General features: G+C 31.5%; 1 protein-coding gene across 6 annotated transcripts in view; it reads right to left on the reverse strand.

The window, feature by feature from the left end:
- LOC147074527 (glycerol kinase 5) overlaps positions 1-26,351 on the reverse strand; it is a 68,676-nt gene that overhangs the window by 36,048 nt on the left and 6,277 nt on the right. For all 6 annotated transcript variants that reach the window (XM_085943768.1, XM_085943769.1, XM_085943771.1 and 3 more), the window contains exon 3: positions 26,017-26,110. In XM_085943768.1, the coding sequence (XP_085799894.1) occupies positions 26,017-26,110 (94 nt within the window). The remainder of the gene's footprint in view (positions 1-26,016; positions 26,111-26,351) is intronic.

Raw genomic sequence — 26,351 nt, forward strand, 5'->3', positions numbered from 1 at the left:
TATCTGGGTGGGGAAATAAAAAAAGTATTATTTTTATCATGTACAAAAGTGGAAAAAATAGCAGTTATCCACTTACATATTGTACCTAATTGTGTAATAAAAATGTCATAATTGACTATATATATTGAAGTATATTATATTTCACTTATAAGCGATAAATGATAAAATAGCAAACAACATGCATAATAAGAAGCATTATTAGAATGTTATTTTTATTGAGTACGTATTAATAGTTACTAATGATATAAAAGAAGAAGAAAGGTTACTGTAATTTTATATACAATAATTATTATTATAAAATATATAAACATCATTAATTTTTAATTACCTACCTGTATTAAACGTCACATCAATTTCATTTACCTACCTAAATGTAAAAATAATACAATTATTACTGAATCACGATAACTACCTATATATTATATATGGAAGTATGTGATACTTCGACGTTGATCTGACAATAGTATCTATCTGAAATTTATAGTCAATTTTTTAGGGGGTTCAAAAAACTGTTTTTGTCGGTATCAGTATTAGTTTTATTTTTCAAGTGAAATGATTTAATATTAGTACTAAAACAGTCATTTAAAGATGTATGGATATTGTAATGTCATAATAAAATAAATCAAGCAGATAGATAATATTTCTTTTTAGTTTCTAGACACTTCGATGCAGATAGACATCATTTTCCACGTCAAATTTGAGCATTTTAGGATTTTTTTTTTGTAGAACAATTATAGTTCCATTCGATCCGTCACCATTTTGTACAAAATACACCTAGAATTCGCCAAAACTGCAGATAGATACTATTGTCAGATCAGCGTCGACTTACCATAATATTGAGAAAAGCGTAATATGTGCCTATATAATGTAGTTTCTTATTTATTAAGTCTGAAATTATTCAATTTATTGATAGAAGTATTTAACAATAAATGTCGTGACTGAAATTGATTATTTATGGGTGCTAATAGAAATGTCACATTTTTTTGATTATTCCTGCAAATTCTAAATTTGAATTCCAATACGTCAAATGAAAACGTTCGCAAAAGAAAACAAATGACCATCAATAGTCTATTAGTTTGACAGATAAAAAACAGTGATTAAACAGATTTTAGATTATAGTTTTGTAGTAATTAGTGAGGATTGGATGAGGATATTTGTAATAAATAAACGTCACGTATTACCTACCTATCTAAATGTAAAAATTATACAATCACATACTATATCAGGATAAGCCTATATTTTATATAGTAGTATGTAATACATATTATTATAATATCCTATATTGTATCTGAAATTATTCATCGATAGTAGAACCTATTAAAATTCTCCATTATTATTATTATTAGCAATGAATATAATATTGCAATAAATGTCTATATACTATTTGAAATGTCACATCACTGTTCGATGTTTTCTTGGATTTTCACAAATTCTAAATTTGAAAATATATTGACACGTCAGCTAATAAGCGAAAGAAAACAAATGATAATCATTAGTCTATTAGTTTGACAGATAAAAGACAGTGACGTGGTTTTAGATTATATTTTCGTAGTAATTAGTAAGGAAATATCCATTTATTTCTTGTTAAAACTCGTAGTACACCAATGTGGCGATTTCAGATTTGAATAAATTTGTGGAATAATCATTCTGATTTGTGAAACATCGATTATATAGAAAGTATTAAGTGACAATATAATTAATTTGCGGTAGATAGACAGTATAGTAGCGAAAATGTATGGTGACGGATATAAAACGCGATTTAAAAATGATATTATCTGTGATTGTGCCGAATTTTATCAGATTGTGCCGGATTCAAATTGAAGTTAATTCGGGACTCTAAAAAATCAATTGAAATAGTTTGAAAATCAACAAAATGGTACTTATTTAATTTTTTTAAAAATGGTGCGTTTTCCAAAATCTCTTAGGATAATAATATATAGGAGACTAGCAGAGCCAGCTGGCGGTCGCCAATCTGTCTCGTTAGGTCTTGCAGACGGCTTGGCGGTGTTGGTATAATTGTGAAGTATGCATAGACGGCACCATAGTTTTCCCTTCGGGATGGACTGTTCGATGTTTTCTTGGATTTTCACAAATTCTAAATTTGAAAATATATTGACACGTCAGCTAATAAGCGAAAGAAAACAAATGATAATCATTAGTCTATTAGTTTGACAGATAAAAGACAGTGACGTGGTTTTAGATTATATTTTCGTAGTAATTAGTAAGGAAATATCCATTTATTTCTTGTTAAAACTCGTAGTACACCAATGTGGCGATTTCAGATTTGAATAAATTTGTGGAATAATCATTCTGATTTGTGAAACATCGATTATATAGAAAGTATTAAGTGACAATATAATTAATTTGCGGTAGATAGACAGTATAGTAGCGAAAATGTATGGTGACGGATATAAAACGCGATTTAAAAATGATATTATCTGTGATTGTGCCGAATTTTATCAGATTGTGCCGGATTCAAATTGAAGTTAATTCGGGACTCTAAAAAATCAATTGAAATAGTTTGAAAATCAACAAAATGGTACTTATTTAATTTTTTTAAAAATGGTGCGTTTTCCAAAATCTCTTAGGATAATAATATATAGGAGACTAGCAGAGCCAGCTGGCGGTCGCCAATCTGTCTCGTTAGGTCTTGCAGACGGCTTGGCGGTGTTGGTATAATTGTGAAGTATGCATAGACGGCACCATAGTTTTCCCTTCGGGATGGATTTTCATTCACCTCAGACAGTTTGACATTTCGCTGATTTGCAAGTCGTCAATGCCAATATAAATTTGGGGTCCTATGCGTAGTCTATTCTGGAGTCTGGCCTTCACAATATCGTCTGACACCACTTCAGACTGATAGGCCTAGCAGAACACCTGGCAATCGCCGATTGCTACTACTGACATTTTAATAGAATATACCTAATATGTTTATATATTGCACTTTTTCATTCATACTTATTTGTTTTCGTTGAACTAAGAATACATATTATTACACTCAGGTTGTTGGTTAGTTTTTTATAATTCACTAAACTATGTCTAAACCAAACAATAGTAGTAAACAATATTTTTCTATCTATTAAATATCCAAAATGATGTATGGTTTAATGGCATAATTTAAAATATTTTATAGACAGATGCGTATTATGGCTTGGTTTCCCCAGGGTTTAATTGAATTTAAAAAATATATCTGTAAATAATTATAGTTTTAGTTCAATGTAAACAAATACGTATAACTGACAAAGTTTAGTCTGTACTATCTATGGTGGATCCACCCCACCTCCACCCATCGCCATTGCAGTATAGTCTATTTTTTCATACATTTAGATCATTGCGTTATAATACCTACGTTTTATTTATTCAATAGGGGAAGATCCCATTAGATTGAAAAAATGTAAAAACTATTTCTCATAATGTCTTTTAAGATACTCATAATATTACCACCCTGAAGAGGTTGTCCATTTATGATTTGCTTAGGAGCAAAAATGATATTTTATTTTAAAATTCGTAAGTACTTAATATACTAATGAATAAATTCCAACATGCTAAATTTATTATTTAACAAATTATCTCTGTGGGGAAATAAAAAAATAATTATTTTTATCATGTACAAAAATGGAAAAAGTAGCTCGTACTTACTTATTGTACTTACCTAATTAAAGAAGCATTGTTTTTTTACAATCTTATTCATTTTTATTAATTTATGTGAAAAAATAAAATGAATTGGCAACGCACGGGTAATAAATAAATCAAACTTCATTCAAACTCACTTTATTTCTAATGTATGTATGTGTTATTAAAAGTATTTTTTCTGTTATATTTTCGTTTTTATTTTATTTTCCATAAAAATTGATAATAAAAACCAATCCCGAAAGTTTCGGGATTATGTTTACCAATCCCGGAATTCATAGGTATCAAAAATAGTTCGGGATCCCGAGATTGGAAACCCTAGTCAAGATGATGATGCAATGATATTGTGAGGCAGGTTCCTAGGCCGGCAAGTTCGTTATTCATGACGCTACAATCCTATGTGGGTCTTGGCCTTCTCGAGCGCTTTCTTCCCGAGGTCTTTAAACCCAATTCGACACTATCCCTCCATCTTTATCGAGGTTGACCAGGTGTTCGTTTGCCTTCTGGCCTTCAGTTTCTTTGGGATGCCTGACTCGTATATCTTATGCTCATGGCTCGGCCATATACGGCAACCCAATTTGATCGACTGTACGATGTGCCGTATATCTCGTAGTAGGTCACTTCATCTCCACCCCAACTGTATGTCATTGATGGGTCAGAAAATACCACGCCGCAGCCACTCCACTCAGATGACACTCTTTTCATGTTTTTGGAAATGCAGCAGGTCTTCGAGCCATACATGACAATTAGTTTTATAAGTGTTTTGTACAAGATGCATTTCAAGTGTCGGTTCAACGTCGTAGAACGAAGCACCTTCATTAGACCGAAGCGAAATTAGTTATTGTTGCCTAACACAATTTTCTTCTTTTAATTTCAATTTCTTATTAGGTTTTTATGATGATTAAATCAACTAGTAAAGATAATTACACCCACGGTGGCCGCGCGGCTTAAGCGTTGGACAATCACGCCGTGGGTCTCAGGTTCGAATCCTGGCAAGTACACATATTGTTTTTCAATTTGTGTGTGAGTCAGGGTATGGACCTAATAGGTTGAGCAAGTGGCTGACATCCATTTCTCGTAAAAAACAAAATCAGTTAAGTAATACAAACCTCTACTCAGTGGAGGCCTGTATGATCCTATTAGGATCGGACATGGTCGAAAAAAAAAGATATTTACCTTCTGTGTATTATTGTTTTCGTTCACCGTTCGTTTATTTAGCTACCTACGTAATTTGTTACGGCATAACAATATGACACGCATTTCAATTAAAATTGCATGCGTTTTAACTGATATAGGTAATTACGTTTTTTGCCTCGACTAAAAAAGTTATGTTTTTCTTTCAATTGACCTAGTTGACTTCTCGAATTCAGATAATTTCAACTTTTTCTAATAATATAATTGCCTACGTAATTTACTATGTTTTGATGAGTAGGGCGCTACGACATGCTCTCATTTTATTGGCATCCGGTATTTTTATACGTGCATTTTATACATTGTTATGATTTAACATTGTTGAGATACTGTTGATCACTATTTATAATTCAGGTTTAAGGACCCGTATAATGAAAAGTTTTAGAAGCAGTGATTTGCGTCACTCGGCTTGAAGGAAAATCAGTAGTAAGTAATTAATATTACAGTGAATAATTATTATTCTCGCAATAACATAACCTGCCCCCACCTAGTTACAAAGCATGGCTCCATTTCTTGCTTAATAAAGACGCCGTATGCCCACTCGATCTATTATTATCTATATTTTCCCCCAATAACATCGATTAAGTTCCAATATAACAATGAAAGGTTAGATTATATTAGACTTAGAAGGATTTAGAATAACATGTTTTAAAACGATTAAAATAACATTATGGTGATAAATAATTGTATGTATTCAACACATGAAATTTTTCAGTTTGATTATTAGAAATGAACATTAATGTACTTAGATAAAAATCTCACATTCAATCTTCAGAGTCGTATTAGTGATATTGTATAAAACTGTATCTAATGAATAGAACAAAAATATCAAATTAATTGTAAGTTGAATAATATTTAATGACAAATCACATTATAATCACGGCTTATCATTATCATCGGTAAATTTGATTCTCTGATACAAAATCACTAGGTATTGCATAGAGCCTTTTAATAACCATTAATATATATAAACACCCAACGTGCCAGACACGCAACGCACCAGACACGACAACTAGTCAAGTGATGGCACGTCGCAGGCAGACTATTTTCGATTGTATCTGCCCAAGCGGTTGTCATTACTCATTAAATTATAAACAAGTATCTAGTTTTAATTGTTTTTCATTAAGACGATACATCAGTGAAACGGCAAATAATTTTCAACTATAGGCGCGACGAAATTTTGGACTCGCTGGCATTCGGAGAGCGAACGTCGAGGTGTGAATACGTCAATTTGTTTTGTGATGGCGACGGGGGTATTCATTCTTAAATCATGTAAAGATGACTAAAAACGTTACCCATTTACTTGAAAAAGAAAACATGTCAATGAATATATTATTATTGTTACTAATAGAATAATAAACAGAAATGAACGCATGTTGGATTTATATGACAAATTATATTTCGTTCGGCATGCGTCATTGGCACCCGCGACCCACAATCCGCGCATCGCCTAGCCACGATCTTTTTAGACCATGACTCAACTGAGGTATAGCCTTAAAGGGGGGCTGAAGAGCTTGACATTCAAATATAATTTAGTATAAAAAGGACCTCGGCGTCGTAAGTACGTTAATTTAAATCGATCTTTTCGCAAAAATCACTAATCATCGGAGATTTTATTTCAAGAAACATTATCATTATTATTGATATTGTCTGCCGCTGAACATTATTATTATTTTATAAACACCTGCAAGATGTACGCCGATCAGAAAACAGGGCTGTCAAAATAATACTATGAATTAATAATTTTAAAATGTTAATTTCATCATAGTTTTTAATCAAACCTGTGCAAGTACGTACTGATAACTTGGGTGGATTTTGTAGCAAACATGAGTAATATATAACATGAAATATGAGTGGGATTGAGTCATAGAGCAAATTTATTGACACAAACAACTTTGACACGACCTTTTTATATTAACTAGTAGACCAGATATTATGGACCACATGTTAAAAAATCATATTTTCAATTCTCAACGCCAATTCTGTAGAACGTCCCCTTAAGCTAAAATTACACCGCCAGACTTTCAAGACGATCTGATTGCTCCCAATCGTGAAATATCATTTTGCTTCGTGCCCTAAAATCGTTGTCAAAATAGATTAAATAGAATAATAATTCACATTTTTCGCGCATAACCCAATCGACGATCGGTGTCAATTGAGTCGACGATTATCGAGCCTCAAACACACGGTTATCGTCGACCCAACTGTGCAGATTTTCGTTTGAGTCGTGAGCAAAAAAATACTATTACTTATCGGTTTGCGGATATTGAATACAATATTAATTTATAATAAAGTTTATATATTTTGATCCACTACGTTATAGGTTATAACAAATAATAACATAATAATGCTATAAATAAGAACTAAGAATAAATATTTAAAAACATGTTGTTGATTTCGCATTTCGTACAAGAGTGACACTGGTTTGGTGAGCTTTGTAAATCTGTTTCTGATAAGGATTTGCAGTAAAGATCTAAAGAATCTTAATCGTTTCTGTTGGGCGAGATCCACTATCTTAAAAAACTTGAGATTGGTAGTATATGTGTGATACCTTTTTGCAATATATACATAACAATACGAATTATTCAATTTTCACCACGACTCCAGTGAATGATCGAAAATTACATTTAATGATCGGGTGTCGATCGTAGCAGACGATCGACGCGAGAATGTAATTTGGCCTTTAGTAAACTGCATAAACATCGTATCTGTGTGGCTTTTATCAGTAAATATATTTAATTGGCCAGAAAGTCCGCTTGTATATAAACAATATAATGTATTGGGTGATCATACCTTCCTCATGTCAAGTAGTAAACCGTGTGGCCATGTATTAAAATTTATTTCACCAATAATACTTGAATACGTGTATTAATTAAGGCGCTAAGTACCAAAAACATAAAAACTGACATTTTTATAGAAAAATGTTCTACATACCAACGCCAATAACTTCAACTATAGTCTAAGTACCTCAAGCAAGTAAAAAAAATAGAGCAAAATAATTAAACCTGTCGACGTTGTAAGTCCGTTGGCGTGTTTTATTTATAATGGTGTAAGTAGCACTGCAGTGGTCAACGGCATTCAATATAAAATAGCTGACGATGGTGTATTGACACTTGCGAGTTCTTAATACCTAAAATTATAGAAGCTGCCGTGATTGCTTCACACTGTAAAACTACATTTTTCAAAATGTCTGCTTCATGAAATTTTACTGCAATGACTCGGTATTTTGTAACTACAGGTAATACTACTTTTTGGTGCTTAGCGCCTTATTTAATACACGTATTCTTTATAAATTGCTACACATTTTACTTATAAATGAACAGACATCGCATTTGTGTGGTTTTATCTAGTATGTCAAATTTTGCTACTTGTTTATGAACAAAAAGATCCTATTTAATTGAGTATTCACCAGCCGCGTCAGGAAAAAATACATAATATGCAGTTCGCCTTATCACAGTTCACCATGAGCTGTTGTATTGTATACAAGTGGCCGGATACAATTGATATTAATGTCATGTATAAATATAACAATTAAAAATACATAACAAAAACTACCGGACTACAAGGCAAAGACAAAATAAAATAGGTAGGTAAATAAATTACAAATACTAAGTAGATGCACGTGAAATACTACGAACAGCGCGTCATCTTTTCATCTCAATGTTATACTGTCATTATATATATTATGTACCTACTCGTAATATTATATCGTGGTTGCTCCTTTAAAGCCGGCTATGTGTATATCAAGTCAATCTCTCGATGTTGGTTTAAATAAAACAGGCATGCAGATTTTTCCTCCTTTTAATCGACTATATGCATACAAAAATAAACCGATATTACATTTTTAAAAATCATAATACCGATGAAAAACCATTAATGTGCATCTTTTAGGATGCTTTCATTGAAATTCTCAGCGCAGCACATGACCGGTTTTGAATGTGTAATGATGCAATCAAAAATAATAAATATTGTCGTGTCTGTCACGTTGTGTGTCTGTAGATATAAATGGAGCTTTAGTGGTGGATTAATTTCGCTTTATATCAGTTTTGTTCATACTTTTATTGATCTCAATACCATATAAATAATCTATCAACAAAAATATAATTATCTCGAAATATGTTGTAATAGCGAGGATTATATTTCAGCAATCGATAATATTTTGACATGTCGAGACGTATTATTTAAGTTATTTCGGAGATAATGAAGGATTACTAATAAATTTAAAGTAATTATTAAATTTGTAACATAATAATACACTTCTATATCATTAAATTTATAATAGTGACGTCATATAGATTAGGATTAATAATCCATTTCACATTTTTTCTAATTCATATAAATAAGTCAGTATCTACGTGGGTAGATGGGTTTATAAGCGGCGTCGATTATCATTGACTCAGATGACCATGATCTCCACAAGGGGGGCAGCTGACAGGGCTTTAGCCTAAGGCCCGGGCATATGAGCGGCCAGGAGTGGCGGGTCGACCAGCTAAGTGAGATTAACACACATCACAAATTTACTCCAATACTAAAAAAAAGTCGCTTAGTACTTTACTTCAGAACTGTAAGATATTTTAAATATATGGTTGTGCATTATGATTTGATGATGATTGATAAGTATACTTAAATGATAATTCCTGTGTAGAATTTGAAAAATACTACTGTAGAGTAGGTACTACAACACTGCCCTTAACCATAACGATAGCTTGATGGGTCTGCCAAAGGTCTTGGCCTAGGGGCCCACTTCCACATGACACAATCGATTCGTTAGAAGACTTAAAAAGGGGGCCTCGAAACAGTTCACACCGCCAGTCATGCAAATATTAAATTATACCAAAATCTTAAAAACTGTGAAAATTTTTCACAAATTGAGTAGGTAAAAACATATTATCCAAATCATATCAATATTCCCATAAACATAAACACGCAAATAAATACATACGTAAGTACACAACAACAAAAAATACTAACATTGTTAGGTATGTGTCATATTCATAGATAATTATTTTTAGTTAGGTGGGTAACATCGTGGGAGCCTCAAAATCTGTTAGTGCCTCGAGTCTCTACGTCTCTAAGGCCATCACAGATAAACGTACCTTAAAATATATATTATTTAACACAGGCCTGGGCAAACTGCAGGTATTTATGTGTGACCCGCAAGCTTTCTGAAAAAACTTATTTTTTCTACATTTTAACGCCTTTTTAAAAATAAAATTTCAATGTAAGTAAGTACATGAATTGCACCGTCGAGAAGAAATCTTCCTTAATTCGGTCAAATAAGATTCTGCTCGAAAAATGTTGGTTATTTTTGGATCAACCTACATAACAGAACAAAAATATTTTAATTATGAGTAGGTATCAATAAAAACTCTGAAAAAATGAACAAGCAATTTTAAGAATCTGGACTACAAAATTAGCATTAAATTATTATTGGAGTATAAAAAATGTTGAAATTCCTTTATCATGATAATAAATAATGTACCTATGTCTAAAAATAGTAGATATTTTACTTGCGGCGAGCCACTCATTTTATATTCCTAAAATATTAGACACACATACCTACGACTATATAAAAAAATATTAAACCATTTTTGCGATATATTTTCATTTAATATTATTTCTTCGATAACATTTACAATGTAACCGAAACATGTGTTTAACGATAAAAAAATATTTCGTAATGTTATGTAGTGGATGCAAAGCTTAGCATAATATATTATCATGGATTATCGCATTAACCCTGAATGTATCTAAATGTAATAATTTAGAATTGCAATGCAAAAAAAAAGTTTATTGAGATTCTATTATATGCGGCATGAATCAAATTTAATTGTTATTTTCTTCTGCCAATTTTCCAGTGCTTCGTACCGTTATCTTTTTTCGTTTCGGTTCAAGTAAAAAAAATACAGTTTTTCCGGTTTTCGGTTCAGCTCTGGGTGATTCATTTTTAAACGTTTTTATTTGTATTAAAAAAATATTTTCTAATACATTTTAGAACATTTTATGGTACCAGTACAATTACCCGACACCACCCTCCGAAACCAATGGTAATGCTGCACCGCGCTTAGCCATAATTTATTAAAATAATATATTATAAATAATGAGAGTATGTTGAATTTGACACATATTTCAAACGAAAGTGTGGAGTAAGACCATGTTAACGCACGTACATGAACATGTTCTGAACAGAAAAAAACCGATATTTTTTTTAATTCGGTTCTGACAAAATAACGGTTTTCCGGTTTTCGGTTCAGTTCCGGTTCGAAGTCCTGCAATTTTCTATAATGTGCGAAATAATTTTATTGAAAATAAAATATCGTCTGCAAGAAAATTAATTTTAAACCTGCTTAATACCTGTCTATAATAAATAATAACAAATACCGATGAACAGCGAACAACGATTCTGCTATATGGATTGCGATTTAATCACCATAATGATTTTTTTAAGGGGGGACATGCTCAGCATAGGTCAAAATGGAGCTTTTATTGCATTTTCAAAGCATGATCCTGGACATTCCTTAAACTTTGTAGATAATGAATTTATATAATTTGGAAGCCTTATTATACTGTATATTTATTTTAAACATTTGATGACAAAAATTACAATTTTCTAAAATAAAAAAATAAAAATACGCCTACAACAACAATATTTATATATCACTTAATGTAGCCCTGTATTTATTTCAAAATTATAACTAATCGGAAAGAACCATATACGATAGAAAATAAATCACTAATTTGGCCATTATCGTCAAATAAATGTATACAATGTGTAAAATGGCAAGGTTGAGTATTTTGTAATATTCAAGGCAACAATATAATAGTGCAAAAACGTATAAAAATAAACAATAACAATAATTATTAAATTAATATTAAAGCATGCCAGCGTTCCCAACTTAATATTTTTCTTGCCAGATTTAGCATTTCTGAATATGATTATACCTCGGAAAATTCGTATCTGGCATATGGCGTTAAATCTAGTGTTTTCGTTATCGCAAACAGTTTAAGAGTTTTCATCAAAAAGTTAGAATTCTGTACCAGTTGTTCTTAAAAATCAATATGCTATCCTTTATGTATCTTATGCTACATACAATATTAAATTCAAATTACTAAATTTCGTACCCGCATTAATAATACATTCATATTTAATCTTTGTTCTTGTGAAAACAATATTTTTATAACCAAGTTCTGTAGACATGTTTTAATTGTGAGAAAATCTAGCATTTTTTTACTATTTAGCTTATTTTCTCAACTTACATGGGATTTTTTGTTAATGGCAACATTGAAATGATTCTATCATTGAGATGGGTCGTTAGTCTACGATTTTTTTTTTGGTATGAAATGTTTAATAATAATATACATTTTCCTGTTGATTCTAGATTTGGTGCGATGATTTAATCGTATTTCTTAGTCAGAAAAAATATAAATATATCGGTACAGTTCGGGTGTGAGGAATACAGCAGAAACACACGTTTTGGAAAATACCCGATATACTGGATTATTTGTTAGTTTGGGTTAGTTTAGGTTAGGTTTGGTTAGATTAACCTAACAAATAATTCAGTAAGTATATCGGCTATTTTCAAAATGTGCTATCCGCTGTATTCATCATAACCGAATTTTGTTATGCACATTAGCTACACGTTTGAATCCTTTTTCATGCATAAATAGTTTGGTATATTATCCTACCATCCATATTTATTTTTTAGATATTTTCTCCCCAACCCTAGTAATATGCCCATTTAAATTTCATCTAAAACCAATATCAAACGTTATTTCTATCCACGAGTTTTTTCCCTTTTCCTCCCCGTTTTGGTAAAAAAATCGGGTCGGTGGTCTCTAATTTTCCGGGACATTATACATCTGGGTTGAGGCTTACCCGGGATTGGGGTAGAGTATTATTTTCCAGGATCGTCGGAACGATATCGGCCAGTGGTCCTGGGAACTCAAATGAAATAAACAAGATACCTACAGTGCCTCACAATTCAGAGTTTAAAAAAAAGAAGAAAATCCCGCGCGTTATTGAAATTTAGTTGTGGGGTGCCACTGATTGGCTGGTGTCCTCCTATAGCACACCAATTAAATGCCTGCGGTGTTACATACATTGCTTCGTGTTGTTAACTGATATAAAAATTAAGAGGTGTCTGGTCTAAAAAAACAATTAATGTTTTTTTATCGATAAGTGTTCCGTAAATATATTGTTAGATAAAAGTATTCCACCAAAAATGGGAAACACGATTCGACACTGTTTACTTTATATATTAGTTAGTACCTATGGGTTATGCCTTATTATAAAGATACAAGAACAATCCTACATTGTGACATTTTTATGTCGCAGATCATCAGGTTAGACTGTCGTCAGGAACAACATAATCCAAAATGGTTCTTGGCCACCTCCAAGAAACATTGTAGTCTTTTTTACCGTAAACTCACTCCACTGCCTTAAAAAGATGCTGTGTTTCTCTTGATACAGTCCAACCACCATTCCAGTCTAGGTCAACCGAATCTTCTTTTCTTCTGATCCATTGAAGAAGAGTCTCTTGGATAGTTAGATGCCTTCCAATGGAGTCTTCCTACATTCACCCTTCTCAATACCTTCCTTATTCTTCCACACTGTCATGACCCAGCATTGGGGCATAGGGCAAGCACAAGTTCGTGCCACTTCCTTCGGTCCATCGCCAACTCTTGCGCCTCCCGCCGTGTCAGGCCTGCAGCATATAGGTCGTTTGTGTAGCACCGCTGCAGGGTGAGGTTTTGTATAGGTATGTTTTAGTTTTCTTTGAGAGAAATCTTGATCTGGAATGACTCAGTAAATCGTAGTAGAGGTTGTTTACCAGTATAATTCGTCTACTAACTTTTATATGGGTACTGGAATCACGTATTTTAGTACAATTTGAAAATAAGCGACTTTTGACTTACCTACGTAATTTGTTAAATATTATTATAACGACTGTATTACCAGCTAAAGGCTTCAACGCTAAATAATTGTGTTTTATTGGGTCCATAGTTGTTCTGGGTCATATAAACCATTATTTTTTTATTGCCACACATTTGAAGGTTAATAATATTTTAGTATAAAAACTTACCTACAATAAAATATATTGTGTCATAGACTGGATCATTTAAATATAAATTGATCCATCCGATTTGTTCAAAACGTGCGTCTTCCAAGCATGATTTAAACGCTTTTCTTGCCAGATCTATCATTTTTGAATAGGCACCTAGCCTGATCTGGCGTATAAATCTGACGTTTTTCGATACCAACAACTTACAAAGTCCTCATAATAAAACTAGAAAATTATACAAGATTTGCTTAAAAATCAACACGCTGTTTTTTGTACCATTATTTTATATACAATATACAAAAAATACAACACCCAGCAGGATTCGCGTCGCAGTTCGGCTGGCAAGTCCAGATAATAAAGATTCATTTTGACAAAATTCAAATGTTTGTTGTATATGATAACAAATCATAGGAACTTTTACTTTTGGTGAAAAATTAAAAAAAAAAGATACTTGACATCTTCATAAAATGATCAAATTATGAGACAAACCTTTTTTATATTTAATCCTACTTACCCTTATTTTTCTTAGGTATAATATTCTGATAAAAATTTATATTCTATTCCATTGCATATATTGAAAAAAAAATGTCTTTGGACGCTGTCTATTAACTTTCAAAAAAATGTGGTTGCACAACCAAAAAAATATTGAGGCCAATAAAATTTATTAGTACAAGTATCGAGTATAATATTATAGTCTAAGATTAGTAGATACAATAATTATATACTGCCCTCTCTCTCTAAAAGTATGGAAGTTTTATTGCAAACATAAAAAATGTGCCCGCCACTCTTTTTTTGATAATATTATATTGTGTGTTCGTGATCTAAAACCAGTTGGAAACCCCCGGACTAGTTACAAGAGCTAATTTATTTCTTTTAAAAAATGCGAAGAACTGGTTAAGATTACAACTCATCCAAGCGTCTTCAATTATTACTTTCCATAGGAAACCGATGTACGAAACTCATGCGAAATGTTTTGTGTAATCATTCCTGCGGTACATCCAGCTACGAATTGAAACGCACCGAGCTCTTACGATGTGGCCAATAGCAGATTACCATAGGCATGATAGACACTTGCGAAGGGGCCCGCAATTTGGGGAGGGGGTGCTTTTAACTTAATAGAAAGGATTTTTAGTAGTGCAATTACGCTGTTTGTGGGGGCATGTGATAACTAGGGACCCGAGAGGGTCTTAATCCGTCACTAAATGTGGGTGGGACGAAACCTGTGGAGACATACTGTCCGATAACATGATCTTGGCGATAACTAGAAGTCGCTGTAGTGGCGTGTAGATGATTTCTTTTTTGAGAAAAGAAATCCGGCGAAATTAAGTTTTTAATTTATATCAATTATTCTATTTTCAGTAATTAACTTATAAGTAAAATTATTATTCGATAATTAACGATAGAAAAACAAATTCAAATAATTTCACCTCTTAATTATTATTATTATGATAGTTAATAAGTAGAAGTTAACAGAATACATCGCACCAGGGGAATAATAGTGGCACAAGTCCAAATTTGTCATTTTTGAGTTAAGTATGCAGAAATGTTCAAAGATATCATTTCATTCATTTCTATCCGCACAAATAGCGGCATAATTCTTAAAAATATAATGGTGGCCTTAAAAGCATTTTTGTCATTATCATATTATAACATTTTACTTGAATTCAAGCAGAAATAGTGGCACAATGATTATTGTGCCATTGTTATTGCGGATAACATTCAAACTGAGATGACTCAAGTGTGCCAACTTCACGCTATTATAAAGTAAATTAAAAAAAACTGATTTAACATACCAAAATAAAATATTCAAACTGCTCTCCTGCAAAAACAAGATTTTCGAGTGGTGCCACTATTATTCCCCAGGTGCGACATATAAAATATATCGATGACCCAATCACATTTTTTTATAATTTACAAATAATATCGTTTAATTGGTATTTTTAGTAGAGTTGTTGTAAAAACACATCCTACTGTGAAAATCATTTTCTATAAAAATATATATCTACCTATCATTATAAATTTTAAAATAATAAATATACCTATCGGTTTAAATACAAGGGAAATAAACAGTGGTAAATACAAATTAAGAATACAATAATGTATATTTTTGAAAATATTCTTCTTCCTAATTTATTATTACAATGCCAGTATACTTAAATGATCATTTTTACTTAGTTATACCTCTAAAAATATTAATAAAATATGATTACGATACAACTATATAATATACAAATATATCTCCCAGTTTTTGGGGAAATATTTATAGTATTACAACATTATATCATTGTTAATTAGTATGCTAGATAATAATGTAAGTTTACAGATATATATTTTAACATTGGTAATAATATGGCCGGAATAGGAGAACTTTAGGTCTCAAGCACGACTTTAAATTTGGACACCTCGGAAAATAAAAACATCTATGATTACAGTAACCATATTTAAAAGGTAAAATAAGAGAAATTATGTTTCTTTAATGTTCTGATCACCCTAGCGAAAATTCGTGGATTTACTTATATAAGTAATAGTTTTTGTTGATTATTATAAGAGGTGATTGGTTGGGAGAATATTTTTTTGAACGGCAGCGGTCACCTACCCTACATTAAATTGAAAATTATTATTAAAAAAAATGCTTGACGAATTGTCAGGCCACCCTCATAAAGTTGACCGCCCTCGAGTGATGCACATTTTGCACATATGGGAGGGGTGAACCTGATTGGGGTTAAAACACATGATCAAATTTCCACGAGTTTAATAAACCCGATTTACCGGTTTTGAAAGATTAACGTTGCTAATTTCATTCTGAAAATATCGTATTCGACCTTTGTTCTTATTTTTTTTCCTCGCCATAATAGCATAATTCCATTACATAACACGACTAGGTTTTTATTCTTGATTTTTTTGTAAAATGTTTGATAATTAATGCCTTAAGTATATAGGTTGAAAAATCTTTGGAGAATATTTGGAAGTTTAGTTTGAACAATCTGTAGAGTTTGTACGACATAATATGTATATGTCATCATAGAATCAATATGTCATGATCATGTAAACTATAATATAATACCTACCTTTAAATAATATTATTATTAGTGACGATCGCTAGTTTATAGGAATATGTTTTATATGAAACTCTTCATTAAAATTATAAGTGCTTTTTTTTAAATAGAGATGTACTATTAAATGCATGCAATTTTACACAATATTATAATATGCTTCATCGTACTGTTAAAACGCGCGTAGTAAGAACTCTAGTCTTCCCAATTTGTATAAACATATTCGACGCTTCGACGACATCGACGGTTAAATTATGAGAAACAGAAATTAATAAGGCGAATGCTGAGATCATTTGGGAAGATGAAAACCTTGACAAACTGGTATCTTTGGCCAAGTCACAGGTCGTGGAGTGCGAGGAATAAATCCCTTCAAGTAAACGGATCTAACCAAGAGAGTCGCAGGTTCTTCACTGACACGGGGTATACTTCCAACTGAATGACGGGGTGACGTCGAACCGCGGTGAAGGCTGCCAGACAGGGCTCAAAATGGACCGGAGCGCACCGGAGCGCCGTGAAATCGGTAAAATTATCGCTCCATCTCGGGGAAAAAATTAATTGATCGTCTGAGCTAGATAGGCAATTTAATAGAAAATCTAACACACTTATTTTTATGAAATACACATAAAATTCGATAACTATGTAAATATCATCAGAAAACTGTCAAACGCTCCGGTTCGTAAACTTTTCCATTTCGAACGCTGCTGCCAGATAAGAAAATCATCCAGGACATGATTTTCAGTCATGAGAGTCATGACACCCTGACAAAGAAGAGCAATATCCTATACATATAATATATATATTTTTCTTTGTTGTTAATCATATAAGGCTATTATGGATTAAATAAAAACAATTTTGTTTTCATATTTTTTTGAAGGGACCATAATTTCATCCGTTATGGCGTTATTAATTAATATTTTAAACCAATGGTTAATTCAGCTAAATAATATAATACTATAGTATTGGATATCGTTTCAAGGATTTGGTATGCTATCGCAAAAAATAGACGATTTATGTAACACGCAAATTGAAAAATAGCTTTTTGCACTGATTATTAAAAATATTGGTGAAAAAGTAAGCAAAGATTGTAATCAGAATCACTCAAGGTCTTTACGTGTAAAAGGAGATTACCAATATTTAAAAAAACTACCATGAACAAAAAACATGAATAAAAAATATCGCTTAAAATTTATCAAATAGTTAGTAGGTATACAGATTTTTTTATGTGTAATTTAATTAGCATGATAATTATGTAGCGCAAAAATTACTTCATGCTTCGGCTGTTTTAATTTTAATTTAACGTTAAAGTGGTGATTTTACTTATAATGAAATCATCGCAACCGAATTGAATGCGTGCGAATGTTATGAAAATTGGTAGTGCTTTTACTTATGCATGCGATCATCCCTTTTGTGTATTTTTACTATGCGACTGCTTAATCTGCAAACCAGCTAACTCCACTTTTGACCAAAAATGAGATTTCGATGGCATTTTGTTATAAAGCATGTTTTCTATGCTCACACAAACTCCTAAACCTATACATAAATGCATGATAGTTCTTCACACAAAACAGCCAACTGCAGGTGCCAAATTTTCAATATCGTAAATGAAACAACGACATCCGCTATGGCCGCGGCTTAAGCGTTGGACTATAACGCCGTGGGTCCCAGGTTCGAATCGTGGGTCTGACAAGTACACATATTGTTTTTAAATTTGTGTATGAGTCAGAGTATGGACCTAATAGGTTGAGCAAAAGGCTGACATCCATTTCTCGTAAAAACAAAATCTGTCAAGACAGAAAAAAAGAAGAAATAAAAAATGAAAAAAGAAAAAAGAAACTCCGCCCTTTATATAAATGTTCTTTCTATATAAAAAGAAAGCTAAAATAGAGTAGTAATTATTCACAGTGTAGCTAATTTGAAAATTAAATCCTAGTGTATTTTTGGAATTGTTAAATTCCGCTCGATAGTTAAATTATGTTTATTAAGTTTTTTTTTATTTCTTGAACAATTTGCCCAAATGGAGTTAGCCGGTTTGCAGATTTTTGGTTTAAATATTGCAATGCGATTATCGTATTCGATACGGTGTCTGCTATGATCGCACTCATTGAATTGAGTGGCAGTGATTTTACTTGTGCGATGATCCCATAGCAAGTACACGCATTGAAATGCAACTGTTCATCATGAAATAAAAAACGTCGGAAACAAAAGCGACAATTTCTATTCTCGTTGTTGTCGTTGTAAAAGTTGTAAATGTTGGCATATCAATAAAGTTGTCATATTTATTTTGTATAAGTATACTTTCTGAAAAATCTATTCTAAAATGATATTTTTTGTTTAGAAGGTAAACTTATAATAAAGAAATTTATACAATTTTGTTGACTTGCCAAGATTTTATGAAAATAGATATTACCGTTTTTGTTTCCAGATTCTTCAATAATGCAGTGCGATGATCGCATAAGTAAAATTACCACTTACCGCGTTAGAAAATCAAATATACATTAAAAATCATAAATCAAGATTTTTTTAGTTTTCTCTAAATAAGTATATACCACTACTTATGGTCAATAAATTTTTTGAGACTAAACTGTGCGGTCCATGTAACTGACCAACTGATGTCCAATGCACGCAAGAGACACGGCAAGAAGACGAGGGTAGGTACCACCCATGGATCACTTAGTTCTTCAAGGAATTATGCCAACTGTTGATGAAAACCAACTGAATTAGAATTAATAATTTCTTTGGAAATCAATCTTAGTTATTGGGAACAGAATATTTTAAAACATCTAAATCTAAATGGGTTTGTGGATTTCAAAATATCGCATAATCAATACGTATTTAAAATATGGAATATCATATAAATCTGTTCATCAGACGGATAAAATGGTAAATATCTCAAATTAATACGATTTGTGACAATATTTTGCAAGCATGCTTGCTTAAATAACCAGCAAAATAATTACATATACGAAAAATCAAAATTAAAGGATAAAATTGAATTTTTAAAATATCAAAATGCAATAAAAACCTTGACACAAAGATAAGATCGCACAACTATAAAATTGTATCTATACCTACTCACAGTGATATAAATATTTATCTTATTTTTCGTCTTATTTTCCTTAACGAATATAATAAGAAATCGAGTAGACAACATGTCGAAAGTCTTGCTTCATGATCGTAAAAAATAAAATTTAAATTATTAAATACATAAAATGTTTCAGCATTCGCTTTAAACACCGTCATCTTAGGTGTCATGGATGACGGATCCGGTGATTCATAATAGGGTCGAAAATAATAGTAAATAGTATTAAAACCTAAAAAAGAAAACCTTCCTGTATAGAAATGGAACCTAAACGCATGAAAGTGATTACATAAAAAACAATACACTAGATTTATATTTTTTACATAACAATGTAGGTAAGTATAGAATTTTATAAAGAAATCATAAAAGGCAAACATCTGAAAGAAGATTCAACATTTTTGAGAATGCATAATAATTAATAATATGTAACTAGCTATTTAAAAGCTTCTGTTATAATCTATATTCGATATGATATTATCGAAAATAATGTTTTATTCTAACAAGTAGAAAATTTAATTTAACATAATATGGATGTGACATTGAAGGACAATTAATATGTCTCAATACCTAGTATTCGTATCAGTAAAAAGGCATTATTACTTTTTTGACATCTCTAGTCGTAGCTACCTGCATTGAAAGTTCATTAAACCTTAGAATAGATAGTGGTATTATTTAACTTTATTATACAAAGTAATCCTTATACCTACAAAAATGTTCAAAAATGTTTTTATCATATTCCGGCGGTACCTACCTATAGTAAAAAAATGTGAACTTTTGTATAAAAAAGCATGAACTTTGACAAAATAAAAATGCGCATATCCTAAGCGTAATTTTGAAGAATTGAGCAGTTAAAGAGCACTACATTTCGAAACAGCGGAGAAAAACCCAATTTCTATAATAAATTTATTTGATTGATTTTCGGTTTGAACATATATTTTATGGAGCTGCGGGTCTATTTTATACACAAGCCTGCTTTCAGTCCACTACGGCAGCTAAATATGATAGGAAAGTATCGAATTATTATCACGTATTGTAACAATTACAAAAAGATAGCCGTCTGAATTTGTCAGAACTGTCTATCTCGGTCTAAAAATGTATCACAGCCAAGAGAGGTGCTGTTAAAACATAGAACTTATTGTAACAATTATAACTAAATTATTGTAATTGTTACAATAAGTGTTAATAAATCGATACTTTCCTACCCTATTTAGTAGTAGCGGACCGAAAGCAGCCTTGTGTATAGAATAGACCCGCTGAATACTAATTTTGAAATTGGAGGCCTATAAAAACCTAGATGGTGGTAGAAATTGTAAATCCTATAAATTGCCATCTAATTCTATTTTTATATTTTGCGAAGAGGAAACGATGTAATAGGCTTCATGTAAGAGCAGTCGGAAAAAATAACGGTGACGACAATTAAATTAAATGTACTCTAAGTAATTCGTGCGCAGTAGAAGAAATCGTAATCTACGCAATTTCAAGGTTAAGTTAATGTTAAAGTTAAACTGACATTTTTCAATAATAATTAGAATTCCATGAGATATCAAGATGGTGGCCAAAACACATTTTAAAACTTAACTGTTACAGTAATATTGTATCTTATATTGTGAACGTCTTAAACTTATAATATTTAAACGTTCACACAAATATTAATAAACAAATGTGGTGGATTGGACTGAATGATAATTAAATCATCGACCGTCATGTTAATTTATTGAATTCAATTTAAATAAATACACACGGATCGACAAGCGTAGCATGCCGAGATGTTATAGTAAAGTTGTCGGTCAAGGTGACTAGTATTAATTGCTCTTTCACAGTAGGTATATATAAGTTTCATAAATTATTCATGATTTTGGCCTACGCGTTGCAAGAAAAATTGAGCAACCGTTTTATCTGGTTTTACTACAATAGCGAAACAATGCAAGGTAAATGTCGGGAGTTATTCAAGGGGAAATGGTTTAATGCTGTGAACGGTCGCAGTGGAAGAGACACAAACAATCCTCATCTATGAAGATGGTGTATTAATGTTTGTTTAATCATTGATTTGTATTTAAACTGTATTATTTATAATTGTAATTGTTCAATGCAGTGTTTATCAAACTTTTTCTTTTACAACACCCCAAATTAAAAAAAAACAAGGCTTCCCGATAATTTTAGTATTTAGGTAGGTACTTACATGAAATAATTCTTAAAATTACTTGATTTATACAACAACAACGGTGAATTTCAAATATACAATTTAAGTAAACACTAGAATAGTTTTAAGCTATTGATCTAAAAACTGTGCATTGCAAAATGCACTAATTTAAAAGGTTCAATACTTATTATTTAATTGTACCTAAGATGTTTTGCTACAGTGCTCGAAATATAAAATTTCATGAACCGGAGCGCTCGATAAGTTACCGAAAATATGAACACATTTATATTCTAATTTGCTGTATATTTTATAAAAATAAGTGTGTTTGATTTTGTGTTATATGGCCAAGCTAGTTCAGACAATCAAATTGTTTTGTCCACGAGACGGAGTGATAATTTCGGAGACTTAACAAATCGGAACTGCGCTCCTGTGCGCTCTGGTCCATTTCAAGCCCTGGTTTTGCAAAAAAAAAATATTTGTAGAAATTACGCGGCTGCATTGAGGCACTCGTATAAAAAGCGAAAGATTTAAACGAAAAGTTGTTTTTTTAAAACATGCATGGATTAGGTAATAATTTTGATTTTGACGTTTTTAAATTATGCTTTCGTCATAACATTTATATTCACATCAATTTTCGATATACACATAGATTATTTATTTATGCATTTATTATTGTTTATTAATCGGAGCATAAAACATTAAGTTGATTGCTAAATTATTAAATTTCGTCATGATTATTATTGCACCGATTTTTTTATATGGTTAATGACATTGTCCAGAATTTGATTGATGCAAATCCAAGTTCCGCTAGGTAGGTACAAATATGTTTTTCTAATAATAAATATGTTGATGTTTCTGAGGTTTTGTGTAAAATTATTTTTATTCAATAAAGAATACTATATTCTTAATCATGCAGGTATGTTATTCGTTTGAATAAAAAAAAATATAGGCATAATAAGCATATTAGCATGTCACAAAGTGTGTTTTGAAGTAGGTTCCTATCTATGCATTTTAATAATCAATAAATTCTATTCGTGATCTCCTTAAATCGATACATAATGTAATAAAAAAAATACCATGTTTCATCCTAAAGAGACTATATTATGGACATATTAACACTATCGACTGAAGGTACTTGATGCAATTTGAATTTAAATTCTAATGGATTAAAATTTTGTACTAATCCATTTAAGTAATAGTACAAAACTTAAATCCATTAGAATTTATATTATATGCGTTCACAAATTGATAGATATAGTTGATAGCTATTTTCCAATGACTACTATAATATGCAGGTCGTGACAATGAATTGTGAATTACGATGGTAGTGCTAAGTTATTGATTATTTTCAAATGCAATGTGATAACCTGTTCGCAATTCATAGAGATTTTCGATTTATTTATTTCATCATCATTTTCTACAGACAGTTTACCATATTTCATTCGAAGTATGAGCACTAACCAGCACTACGATCGAAATTTATAGTTTCGTGTCATTGTCTGAATATGTTGTGGGCACTGGATCAAATACACATTGAAAAAATAATGTGATTTTTTTTATCAGCCATGGCTTCGTATTCATACTAAAACGGCGGCCGTTCTACAAGCCAAGCCAACGTGGGCGCAATTAATAATATATAGGTACTAACCATAGATTAAATACCAATATTGTTTCTTGAATAAATGATGCTAAAATAAACGTATTTTCAAATACGAATTTCAATGTATATTGGATGGCATTTGACATTTTCTTTTAAATAACAATAAGTGGCCTGTTTTCATTTCAACTATGCCCTGTTCAGCTGGTGCGCCACTGCCAATTTTAATTAGCTTAAATTAGAAAAAGTGATGAAAACATAAATAAAAAGATTCCCTACACATGTAGATTACCTCTCTCACTATACACCCCATTCTTCCTTTCTCTGTAACCAAGTATTACGTATATAAACAATACAGACAAGAATAATAATTGAAGATTATGAGGCTAGAAAAATAAATAGGGCTGCGCGCGACGTGAAAAAAAACATCTCGACCTAATAACATTGAGAAAAATTTGTAAGCAGTGAACGCCAAGAGAAAATTTATTTAAGTCGTGATAGATTTTACTAGTTTTTGGAAAGACTTCAATAAGAAGATAATTATAAGATTTTTCAATTTTTTTTCTATAGATAGAAACCGGATAATGCCGATTCGTTGAATACTTATAGGTATATATATATTGGTGGCGCTTTTCAGTGGACTGCGAATGATTCAGATGCTGGAGGGGTTATACCAAGGATGCCAGGCACCGACCTTTAGTGATGATGAGGCTGACTCTGTGGTCTGGTTCTCACGACAAACTAAAACAGTCGAATCTTGCGTCTCAATTCTCAATATATTACTCTGTCTCGTTCTATAGAGAAGATATCACCTTTTGACAGGTCAGACAGTTAACTTTTTTGCAAAATTAACTGCCAGAATACGTAAAGTGTTAAATGTGATATATTTATCACAATTAACTATTTTTCGATGTTAAGTGATATGCTAGAATACGCCTGCTATCAGCAATCATTATTCTTTTAAAGCTAGTGCAATAAACAATATCTCAATTATTATAGACTACGGTAATTTATTATTACTCCACTATCATTGAAGTTATTAGTTAGATGCACATTTTATGACAATTTATAGTTACATAATATTATTAAAAGTGATAAATTTTAGACACTATCTAGTTAAGTAATATTATATAACTCACAATTTATTCTATTTTTATAGTGGATATGTCAGTGGTAAAATGCCAGTTGCCATTTCGCAAAAAATGCAAACTAAAAAATATATACCTAAAATAATAAATTACTGCTTTACATGCATAGTGTTCCTTTTTTATGGTTGTTAAAAATGTCTGACATTGAGAATTATTCTCTCTAGTTAAATGCATAACGACAACCATAGTGTAATATTTTTTTAATTAAGAGACAATGACCTCATAATACTACGTAAATATGTAATTAAGGTTAGTAAAAAATATTCATTGCATCTAATCTGTTTACCAGAGACTAAATTGAAAAATAATTTTGTAACTGTAACGGTGACTTTATGTCGAGGGTTAATGACTATAATGACACAAATGTTCAATTTAAGACAATTTCAGTAAAAAATTATAGCTATCGCTTTTTACTCAATCACTTATCATTATTGAAACACATTGGTTGTGGGTTCCACAGGTCACAGCGACTGGTACGTAAACACACCTCAAATAGATATAGCTGCAGACCATGTGGTTACCGGCATTATGAAAGCAAAGAGTATCTGAGCATGGAGAATGTTCATGGGAATCTGTGGGGTTTCGTAGTGGAAGTAATGAGGTAGGAAGTATTAGGGGTAATCAAGTGGTGAAGGATGGAGGTAGGCTTTGGAGATCAATAGCGCACAATTTGTCGCTCATGCGTCACTTATTCGCTTTTATTGAACTAATAATATAAATTGCAGGTGATATTGGTTAGTTTTTTTTTAAATATCTACAATTATGTGTATAAATAATTTTAGATATTCTATATACGGAACAATATTTTTTTTATCTCTTTTGGCATGGTTCCTCAGCCCAGAGTTTAATTTAATTTGAAAAACTAACCAGTGCTGTCAATGAAAAATAAGAATGACTGACAAAGTGTGCCCAATTTTTGTCGGATTTCCACACCCTACCACTACCATTCGCCACTGAGGGTACAATAATTAATATATCTCATTAGACATAATAGCTAATGAATTTCCTAGAGGAGTGGAGGGATCTATGTGAGACTTTTATCCAACAGTCGATCTACAGACGATCCACAAAAAATTGTATACAATTCAAAAACAATATCAAAAGAGAATTTCTTACCTTTGATAGCGGTTCTAATTACAGCAACTATGGTGACCCATAGTTCTTCTGGGTTAATTTCAATAAATCCAGGTTGTGGAAACAATAGGTTCACCTGAAAAAATATAAATACAGTAAGAAAACACTTAAGAAATATTAAAAAAAATACCGAAGACTGATACATTATATTATGTTTACTTGTTACCTAGTAGTTATTTACATTTTATTGAATAATAATTATAAAAACATTTAGATTTATCTCGTAACACATTTTTATATTGGGTGGTACCTATAGATATACCATCATAAATCGTCCTGTGTTCGAACTTAGAACTAAGCTCATCACAGTATAAAAA

The sequence above is a fragment of the Rhyacophila brunnea genome, unplaced genomic scaffold, assembly GCF_057557595.1.
Source record: "Rhyacophila brunnea isolate RB1 unplaced genomic scaffold, BYU_Rbru_1.0 scaffold_16, whole genome shotgun sequence".
Classification (NCBI taxonomy): Eukaryota; Metazoa; Arthropoda; class Insecta; order Trichoptera; family Rhyacophilidae; genus Rhyacophila; species Rhyacophila brunnea.